At 33.2% G+C, this 10,694-nt stretch overlaps 1 protein-coding gene across 1 annotated transcript; it reads right to left on the bottom strand.

Annotated features, from left to right (window-relative positions):
* Positions 1 to 569: 569 nt before the first annotated feature.
* On the bottom strand, positions 570 to 2,976 carry LOC130987527 (uncharacterized). The gene is made up of 4 exons (XM_057911071.1): positions 2,726 to 2,976; positions 1,606 to 2,159; positions 1,301 to 1,526; positions 570 to 1,193 (listed from the first exon to the last, which is right to left on the bottom strand). Exons 2-4 carry the CDS (start codon positions 2,125 to 2,127, stop codon positions 739 to 741), a joined length of 1,203 nt encoding a protein of 400 aa, XP_057767054.1. The 5' UTR covers positions 2,128 to 2,159; positions 2,726 to 2,976; the 3' UTR covers positions 570 to 738.
* Positions 2,977 to 10,694: the final 7,718 nt, after the last annotated feature.

Genomic DNA, 10,694 nt, shown 5'->3' with positions numbered 1-10,694 from the left:
CACACGTAAGTCATGGCTTCAGCAGGGATGTTTGATGATTTCCATTGATAAATATTTCTTTGCCGAGCTAGGCTTGCCAAGAGGACGCTATCCATTTCACGGCTCCACTTAGAGCCATAGAAGTACTCCTTTTGTGGTTTAATCTTAGAGAGAGACATTGAGGGATGAGAATGGAAATGAGTGTGTTGTAATTAGTAGAGAAACATTATTGTTGCTTTTATAGAAGGTATTTTGTTAGAGGGTGATATTCCATAGACATTTCATATCAGACAGTAGAATGACAAGTCTTAGCACTTGTTTTATCAAGTTCACTGCGTAGAAATGACAAAACACACTCTTTTCAACCAAGTTGCAGATAAAGGAAAATTTCAATGCATGACAGCACGTTTTTGAAAGATAGAGAAGTGATAGCCCATGCTGGTTTTTGACTAAAACAGGAAGCTTGACAAATCAGCCAAAAAATAAATTATACAATTGAGCTCCTGCTGATTTATTCATTGAGCTCTTAAATCAGCCAAAAGTAAACTATACAATTGGAAACAAAGCTTTAAACAAGGCCAATAATCACAATCACATAATTGCAGCCACCAAAAAACATGGGCAAAAGGTAAATAAGTTAGAATCCAGCTAAACACATGTTTGCAAAACATAATCCACTTGTTCACTTATGACAACACAAACACACCTTATTATGCATAAACTAAGCACAATATAGTACTAATGTCTCCTTAAAGCTGATCAAGGCTGTCTCCACATTGCTTCAGCGATTGCATCTCTAGCGCGATTCCACTGGGGAGACGTTTGAATAGCATCAACAAAACCATCATCTTCGTCTCCATGCTCTTCATAGGCATCTGCACCAGGCTGTCTATCAACCAGTGCTTCAAGTGGATCATGCACCATTTCTGAACGAATGAAATTGTGCAGTAGAAAACAGCACATAACCAGCCTATTATGAACATGGACAGGATAATACGACGCACTCCGAAGTATCGCCCATCGCATCTTCATGAGTCCGAATGCACGCTCAATCACATTTCTAGCTTTAGTGTGCCTCATATTGAACATTTCCTTGGCGTTTTGAGGTCTCACAGATTCAGGACCCCACTCCTTAAGGTGATACCTAACACCTTTGTATGGAGACAAAAACCCTTCGCTATTCGCGTAACCGTTATCACATAAATAGTAATTTCCTAAAGAATAACAAACACAAACACACCATAAGGCCTAGTTAGCGTATATGTCCTCCACAAATGATAACAAAGATGCGTTAATTAACAATTTACATAAGTATATATACCTCTTGGAACTTTGAGTCCGTGCACTCGGTTGATAGCATCTCTTAAAACCCGAGAGTCAGCAGCTGATCCCTCCCAACCAGTTAATATGTAAACAAACTTCATATTTCTGTCACATACGGCTAGTGTATTCGTACAAATGGTACCCTTTCTTGACCTATACCTCGGCTTGTCTACGTTTGGCACTACAATATTAATGTATGTGCCATCCAATGCTCCTAAGCAACCCTATACACAACAAGAGACAGAGTCAATTTAGCCTACATTAAACTAAACATAACTATTAAAGAACATTAGAACGAGATACCTTAAACCACTTCCATCTTGGGTCATTGCTGTCTTCTGGGACAGGCTGTGGTTTGGCCAAGAATATCCCATGTAATTTCAAAATACCTTTTAAAACAACATGGAGGTAATGGGATATTGTTTGGCTGGACCGCGAGAAATTAAACCCAATTATTCTATTTTTTTGGTGATGTGCCAAAATAGATATAAACATTGCGACTTGCTCTTCTACACTAACAAATCTCCCATCAGTCAAACCCCCTAACTGTCGCAATAAAAGACATAATCTATCGAAAGTGTTTCGATCCATGCGAAGATTTGCCATGCAATCAATGTCAGTAAGTCCTACCATTCTGTTCAAGTGCTTAATTTGGTCTGGTATTCTTTGGATCAAAGAATATGTATTAGCTATATTACTACGCTTTCTCTTTCGATAGTTCAATCTAGTTAGAATTGCAATTACACATATCATTTGCATCAAAAACTCATGAACAATCTCCTGTATCAATAGGACAATTTCAACATCTCTACGAGTGCGCGTCATTGGCTACTGTGGATGGATAGGTATACAAAATTCTGCATATAATTGGAAGTAAAATAATATACTCTTAGCTATAGGAAGCAATGCCAATAATAGCAGATAATTCTCATAAGCAGTGCATTGTATCACACCAAAAAACTGATATCAAAGTAATGACAGCAACAACAAAAAAATAAAAAAAAAATCACAAAACAGAATTTACTTTCATCATTTAAATTCACTCTCTTATGCATTATTTCCCATGGATATAAAACCAAATTTCATACATGATATAAAACACCGTGAACAAATTAATCATATCAACAGTATAGTTCAAAACTCACTTATACACCATGTATATATCTAAAGAATTGAAAGAATAATGTATACCATGATTCAAAACCAATAAAAACACCCTTTTCAATTGATGAAATTGAAAAAATCAATTCAAAATTAATAGTGAAACAAAGAGAGAATAATGAGCTTATGATGAGACAAATAAATAGAAAAAGAAAGGAAAAGGAAACATCATCTGACTTTTTTCTAGTTTTGATTCAAATAAAACTGGTAAGAACACGCACGCACCATCAACAAGAAAACCAAAGTGGAGACATAAATTAACCTTGAATATAAATTAGGGGCAGATTTAAAACCCTAGACGGACGCGTCCGGCCCGACGACCAGTATTTCTCGACCAGAAATATACAACCTTGAATCGTGTTTGGAATGCGAGAGGGGTGCAGCAATCTTGCGAATCGGAGCTTCGACGACGATCAATGGTTTCGTTCTCCACACAAAGAAGGAATCGTGAATCGGCGCTTCTGGAAAGAAAAAAGAATGCCTGAGTAACAGATGTAGATATCGAAAATGAGGGCAAAAGTGAGAAAATGTGATTAAGTAATTAATACTGTTCATTTCAAGTCAAATAATCAGACATCAGTGGAAGGATTAATTACCCAAAAGGCTACAGGAGAAAAAGGACGGGCCTTCTATTAGTGTAGGGCCGATAAGTGTTTTAAAAAAAATACCAATCACCACTATTAGACTAGATAACTAATCTATTTAGGACTAAACTAGGAAATCAAACATGCCCTTAGTTTGTTACAACAAACTAACAGCTAAACTTCCCTCGCTCAGGCTATCTTTCAGTTCAGATTGCGAGCTCGTTTCTTGTTCAAATTCCTTGTATAAATACTCTTTGTAATCATCATAGTTCGGTTAGAAGTTTGTAGAATTCTTTGATGAAAAGAGTCAAGAGAGATCTGAAAACAGTATTGAAGTTAGGCTTGTGAGCTGTGATCTCTGGCTCTTTGGTTGTAATTCTTTGTTGCTTCTTGTTCTTGATAGTAAAAGTTCTCTTCTGATCTTCAGTGGATGCAGGTCTTACGATCGAACCACGTAAAAATCTTATGTTTATATTCTTCTTTACTTGTTTTAATTTCGTCACAAACTTGAGCGATTGAGAGTTTGTATGTTTGAGTGTTTTGCTGTTGCGTTTGCTTGATCTGCTACACTTAGATTTTTTTTTTATCGGGCAAAGTCATGTTAGATGTTAGTAATTAGTTCTCATCCACTCCAAGAACCACCTTATCTCTCCATTCACCAAGATCCACCTTATATCTCCAATCTCCAATTCGCTCCCAAGAGGGAACGAACCCGGGTCACTTCACTTAAGTGAGGACCCGGTGGCCAGTGGGCTAAGCCCCCTACTACACTTAGATTAAGGGAAAATGAGAGAAATTTGAGCAAATGATGAAACTTTAAAATTTGAGGGAGAATGATTTTAGTGTGAAAATGGTGTAGGAGTAGATAGGTATTTATAGAAGGGAAAAAAAAAAGACAAGTAGTCGTTGAGTAGAAAAAATAAAAATTAAATAGAAAAGTTAAAATAGTCGTTGAGCTGCCAACATTTTGAATTTAAACAACTATTTTTTAATAGGTGGTTGTAATACACGCGTCATACATAATGGCCATCAAGCATGACTCGTTCCAATAAGTTATAGCTAGAGTTGGGAAACTTTGCATCGGTCGACTCATCACATTGGTTGATTTGAGTCACCACATCGAATCAGCCGATGTGGATGCTCTCGTACTAAAAAGATTTTGACTTATAATTCCGTTGATGTTAATATGTTATCTAGCGAATTTGTAATTTATTATCATATTATGAAATTAATTAAACGAAACTAATAATTGAAATCATAGTAAACTAAAAAATTATTTTCAATTGTGCGGTTAATTGGTTGTAAATAGAATATGGACATTGTGGCCTTTTGGGTCGTTGTGGATATTTTGGTCAACATGCATGTAGTTGATAGGGTTTATCCACTTGATCCACTTGTGAAATTAATTGGGGCCCCTATTATTTTACGGCCGTGTCTCTTTTTGCGTCAGGCTTATTATTGCCTACTTAATTTGGTATAATTTCTTTAGATATATTTGGAAAGAATGCTAATAATATAGGCATAGCCCCACAAATTGAAGAGGGGAGGGCATCCTGTGTATAATCTATATCTATCTATCTATAAGGTGTGGTTCTAGAGAGAACTATATTATTTGTGAGAACGTGAGAATCATCAAATCTAATGCATTCACTGTAAAAATTAATGCATTCGCTGTTAAAATTAATGCACTCAAAAAAATAAAAAAAATTGCTCCCTTCAGGATTCGAACCCAGGATCTGCATTAATCCAACAAGATGATACATCCACCGTAGATCTTGATAATCGAATGACTGAAAATGGTTATTCGTTCTTTTTTTATTTATGGTTCTTTCTTGAACCTCTCTCCATATATATATATATATATATATATATATATATATATATATATATATATATATATAGGGGGCGGTTATTCAATAAACCACCCTTATTTTAATAATTACAAACCAGCAAAAATGCATGAATTTTATGTATAACACGCATGAATAAACTGTATAAAGACATGAATTGCGAAAAATAATTTTTTGCTACCTTTTGGATTCGAACTCAGGATCATGAATTTATCCAACAAGGTGATGAATCAACCGTAGATATTGATGATCTAAGGGCTGAAAATGGTTCCTAATTTATATTTTAAGAAGCGTTCTTATTTTAGTCTTCCCCTATATATATATATATATATATATATATATATATATAGGGGCGCGCTCCAGTGAGACCCCCTATTTTTCGTGTAACATGAGTACAATGAATAAGACATATAATAATAATGAACAAAACGTATATCTAATGAACAAGATGTATATACTGATGAAAAATAAAAATTAAAAAATTCGTAATGAATAAGACATATATATTGATGAACAGAGCCGTATATACTGATGAACAATGCAGTATATACTGATGAATAACAAAATTTAAAATATTCTGCTCCCTCCAGGATTCGAACCCTGCGAAAAAAAATCACCCTCCAGATACAATATCAGCCATATGATTGATAAAATAAACGCACCAGATCGTGCCCTAGATCTCACTAAAATTAGGGGGTCTCATTGGAGCGGCCCCCTATATATATATATATATATATATATATATATATATATATATATATATATATATATAGGGGTGGGCTACCGTGAGAGCACATCTTAAAATAAGAAATAAGAGCAATTTTTAATGTATGAATTTTATGTAGAACACGTATGAATTCGCTGTATAAAGGTATGAATTGTGAAAAATAAATTTTTGCTACCTTTGGGATTCGAACTCAGGACCATAAATTCATCCAACATGATTACGAATCAACCGTAGATCTTGATGATCTAAGGGCTAAAAATGATTCTTATTTTATATCTTAATAAATGCTCTTATTTTAGCCCTTCCCTATATATATATATATATATATATATATATATATATTAAAGCAAAATAAATCATATCCTATGTGGCATCTTATAATCATTTCATTCTAATTTTCTTCAATTCTCATTCATTCTTATTTTCTTTTCTAAATTTTAATCAATTTCTATATCTAAAAATCTACAAATCATGAGATATATTTAAAAACTAAATATCTAAAAATTCATTATATAAATATTCCAACAAAATAAATTCTATCCTACGTGGCGTCGTACAATCACTCCATTCTAATTTTCCTCAATTCTCATTCATTCTTATTTTTTTCTAAATTTTAATCAATTTCTATATCTAAAAACCATTAAAAATCTAAAAAGTCACGATATATTTAAAAAATAAATATCTAAAAATTTATTATATAAATATTCCAACAAAATAAATTCCATCCTACGTGGCATCGTAAAATAAATTCTAAAAATCAGTATATATCTACAAGAGTGGATTTTTAAAATAGCCACTTTCATATTGTAAAATTAAAAATTGTCCACTAAGATAAAAATATTAAAAATGGTCAGTGTTACCAAAATACCCTTCACATTAAAAATTAAAAAAACATCCACTTTATATCACCCCTTTAAAAAATCCCGTAATTCACAACCAGTGTGAATTCACAACCAAAATTTTTTGGTTGTGAATTCACACGCAACCAATCGAATTCACAATCAGAATTTTTTGTTTGTGAATTCACAACCAGATTTTTTGGGTTTTGAATTCACAACTGAACTGAACTGAAACCCTAAAACCTAGTTGTGAATTATTACAATTGTGAATTCACAACTGAACTGAACTGAAACACTAAACCCTAAACCTAAACCCTAGTTGTGAATTCACAACTGAACCGAAACAGTAAATTCACAACTGAACTGAACTGAAACACTAAAACCTAAACCTAAACCCTAGTTGTGAATTATTAAAATTGTGAATTCACAACTAAAGTGAACTGAAACCCTAAACCTAAACCCTATTTGTGAATTATTACGATTGTGAATTCACAACTGAACTGAAACAGTAAATTCACAAATGAACTTAATCAGTAAATTCACAACTGAACTGAACTGAAACCCTAAACCCTAAACCCTAAACCTTAAACCTAAACTCTATTTGTGAATTATTACGATTGTGAATTCACAACTGAACTGAACTGAAATCCTAAACCCTAAACCTAAACCCTAGTTGTGAATTATTACAATTGTGAATTCACAACTGAACTGAAACAGTAAATTCACAACTGAACTGAACTGAAACCCTAAACCTAAACCCTAGTTGTGAATTATTACGATTGTGAATTCACAACTGAACTGAAACAGTAAATTCACAACAAGAATTTTTTTGATTGTGAATTTACAAGCCTAAGCCCACTCTAAACCCTAAACCATAAATCCACTCTAAACCCTAAACCCTAAAACCTAAACCGTAAACCCACTCTAAACTCTAAACCCTAAAACCTAAACCCACTCTAAACCATAAACACTAAACCCTAAACCCTAAACCCTAAATCCTAAACCCTACACAGTCGAATTCACAACAAGAATTTTTTGGTTGTGAATTCACAACCAGTCGAATTCACAACCAGAATTTTTTGGTTGTGAATTCACAACCAGTCGAATTCACAACTAAAATTTAATTCACAACCACAATTTATTTTGGTTGTGAATTTGAGTTTTTAAAGTTTGAATTTACAACTAAAATTAGAATTTATTTTGGTTGTGAATTCGAGTTTTAGTTATAAATTCATAGATTTGGTTGTGAATTTAAAAATATTAAGTTGTGAATTCATAGATGTGATCGTGAATTCAAAAACATTCAATTGTGAATTCAAGAAATATTAAGTTGTGAATTCACAAATCTGGTTGTGAATTTAAGAACATCAAATTATAAATTCATAAATCCGATCGTGAATTCAAGAACATTAACCAAAATATTCAAATTTCACAAAAATATTCATAGATCTTATATTAATTTAATCATATGGAAAGAGAGAACCTGTTAGGTATTTCATCGAACACCATCGTGAATATCCCTAAATCCCCCAAATCTGCCGCACATTTAACCCATCGCTGAAGATTAGCTCAAACCGCAAAAAGAGGAAGATGAGTACATGATTCATTGAAATCGAAATCGAAATTCACACTAATTCATCGAAAGCACTTGGAAAAAAACGAACGATTTTGAATCATTACAAATCACACTAATTCAGCAACACTAAATCAAATTCTATAGAGCATATATCAAATTTTCCAACAGCAAATCCAAATCATGTCGTCTTAGCTTTGGATAGGGCTTTTTTCCTTTTCTCAAACATGTACCCATAGAGATTACAACTGCCAAGAACAAATCTAGGCCGATGCGGTGGGGAGAGGCTGAGAGAGGGCAGCGGCGCCACCTCCTGCAGTGAAGTGGTTCAACGATTAGAAAGAGTTAGGCTTCATCACCCTCGACGACGGCAGCGAGGATCTGTTCATCCACCAATCCGCCATCAAATCCGACGGATTCCGCTACCTCGGCGATGGCGAGGTCGTGGAGTACACAGTCGAGATCGGCAACGACGGCCGCGCTAAGGCGGCGAACGTGATCGGACCTGACGACGAATCTGTGCAGGGCAGCGGGAGCGGCGGAGAAGGATCCTACAACGGTGTAGATCTCGTGTAGATCTCGTTAGGCGGTGGCGCGAAGGTCGGCATCGGAGAGTGTGGCGGCGGTGGTGAAGTAGGAGGTGGCGGAGGAAGAGAGAGGTAGCAGCGGCGGCGGTAGTGAGAGAGAGAGAGGGAGAGAGAGAGAGAGACGTGAAGGTAAAGTGAGAGAGAGAGGAGAGAGAGAAATAAATGGCCATTTTTTTATATTTTAAAGGGAGGGGTATTTCTGACTTTTTACTCCAAAATTGGCCAATTTTTAATATTTTTATTTCATAGGCCAAATTTTAATTTTACTATATGAAAGTGGCCATATCTATATATTAACTCTATCTAAAAACTATGAAATATCTAAAATTCATTATATTAATATTTCACAAATCAAGAAAAAATTATTTATATCCATAACGTAATTAATAATGCATTTGATACATAAATGTTTAAGAATAGATCTATATTAGCCCCTAATAAGATGGTTGATACGATAAATGGTTACATAATGTCTCTAATGTCTACCAAAGAAGGGGTTTAGGATTTGCAAAGAAGATGGACAAATTGACCTGAAATGAACATGCATTCTCAGTTGAATATTTCGACACGAACAAGTGTTTAGGATTGTCGAGTCATGACATTAAATTGAAAGATAAATGCATAATCACGTTTCTCAAAAATATGATCAATCTAATGAGCTTTGCAATTGCACCAGGCTGATAGTAACTTAACTTGGAGGAACACGTAAGTGAAGGCAAACTCATTTCAGGAAAAAAATGCGTGTAAGAAGTTTTCTATATGAGTGTTTGTTTTGCTATGTCGACAATAAATAAAAGTCATGGATAAGATACGGAGGTGCAGATTAGGGGTTTTAAATTTGCCTATGGAATTTGCGAATCCGATTTATTTTTATAAATTGTTTTAAAAGATACGCCACATGGCGAATCGGGTGCGAATCCGACGAGAATCCGAGAGAATCGCACCCTAAAAGAATCCGATTCGCCGTGCATGCTAATTTTTGAAGAATCCGTGCATCATAGCCTGTCGAAACCTATTTTTAGTTATGGGCAACTCTACGCGGCAATCTCAAAAGTCACTAAAAAAAGAGGTCATACGCAAGACGCAACAACTAACGTGGTGTATGATGCAATTTTCGATAGATTAGGAGGTAATTGCAAATTTCATAATTTATTCAAACTTTTAAAGTTTAAGTCATTAGTGCTATTATCTAATTTATTCATTTCTTATTTCTTTTAATTATTGGTTCCAACTACAGACATATAATATAGTTATGTTTCAAATAATTGTTTCAATTTCTCTTTTAATATTTTTTGGATCGAAACTTTGCTTACATATAAATTTCATAAGATATTTAAATTAGGTCGGTCAATTTCAAATAAATATAATTTTTTACTTTAAAACAATTTCATTAAATTCTTTATTTTAGTAAAAAAAAATTATGAAACAAAAAATACATTAATAATTTTATATTTTAATAGACTCCGTCGAATTTCGACGGGTCACTTACTAGTTTTATTTATTGTCTAAAGCTGGAAAATGGATGGAGATTGGTTTGTTAAGAACTATTTATGGCGTACTGGGTGATTAGTATATAGTAGCATTTGCATCCCATGTAACGCACGGGAAAATATCTTTTATTTTTTTATATATAAAAGTTAATACTAATTCAATTATCATACTCATAAATAAAATAAAAATTAATTTTAACTAAATATATTTGAATTGAATATTAAAAAATAAAAAAATAAAAAAATAAAAAAGAATTTACAATTATAAAATTTGATATTATGAAAAGCAAAAAAAAAAGTTAAAAAAATACTAATAAAAAAGAATTTAAAATACATTTTTTCAAAATGATGAGAGAGGAGAGAGAAATTTATAAAATTATAATAAACAAATTTAATTTGTACATTTTAAATCAAATATTTACATAAAATATATCAAATTAAAGCTCTTATCGTGATCTTTAATTTGATAGGTATATTAAATATTTTATAATTAATCGAATTTCATAATTTTGGAAGGAAATAAAACAACAAATAAGAAGTTAAAGAAATGGAAAATAAAAAGAAAAATATAGTTTAAATAT

Source organism: Salvia miltiorrhiza, chromosome 6, assembly GCF_028751815.1.
Source record: "Salvia miltiorrhiza cultivar Shanhuang (shh) chromosome 6, IMPLAD_Smil_shh, whole genome shotgun sequence".
Taxonomy (NCBI): domain Eukaryota; kingdom Viridiplantae; phylum Streptophyta; class Magnoliopsida; order Lamiales; family Lamiaceae; genus Salvia; species Salvia miltiorrhiza.
The sequence above is the reverse complement of the archived record's forward strand: the minus strand, read 5'-3'. Positions and strand labels throughout refer to the sequence as shown.

What these genes read in the sequence shown, in the direction of transcription:
- LOC130987527 (XM_057911071.1), bottom strand. Translation starts at nt 2,127, where the DNA reads ATGACGCGCACTCGTAGAGATGTTGAAATTGTCCTATTGATACAGGAG. An exon ending in CAAGATGGAAGTGGTTTAAG is followed by an intron (nt 1,527 to 1,605) that starts GTATCTCGTTCT and finishes TGTTGTGTATAG; the next exon opens with GGTTGCTTAGGAGCATTGGA. An exon ending in CGGACTCAAAGTTCCAAGAG is followed by an intron (nt 1,194 to 1,300) that starts GTATATATACTT and finishes GTTATTCTTTAG; the next exon opens with GAAATTACTATTTATGTGAT.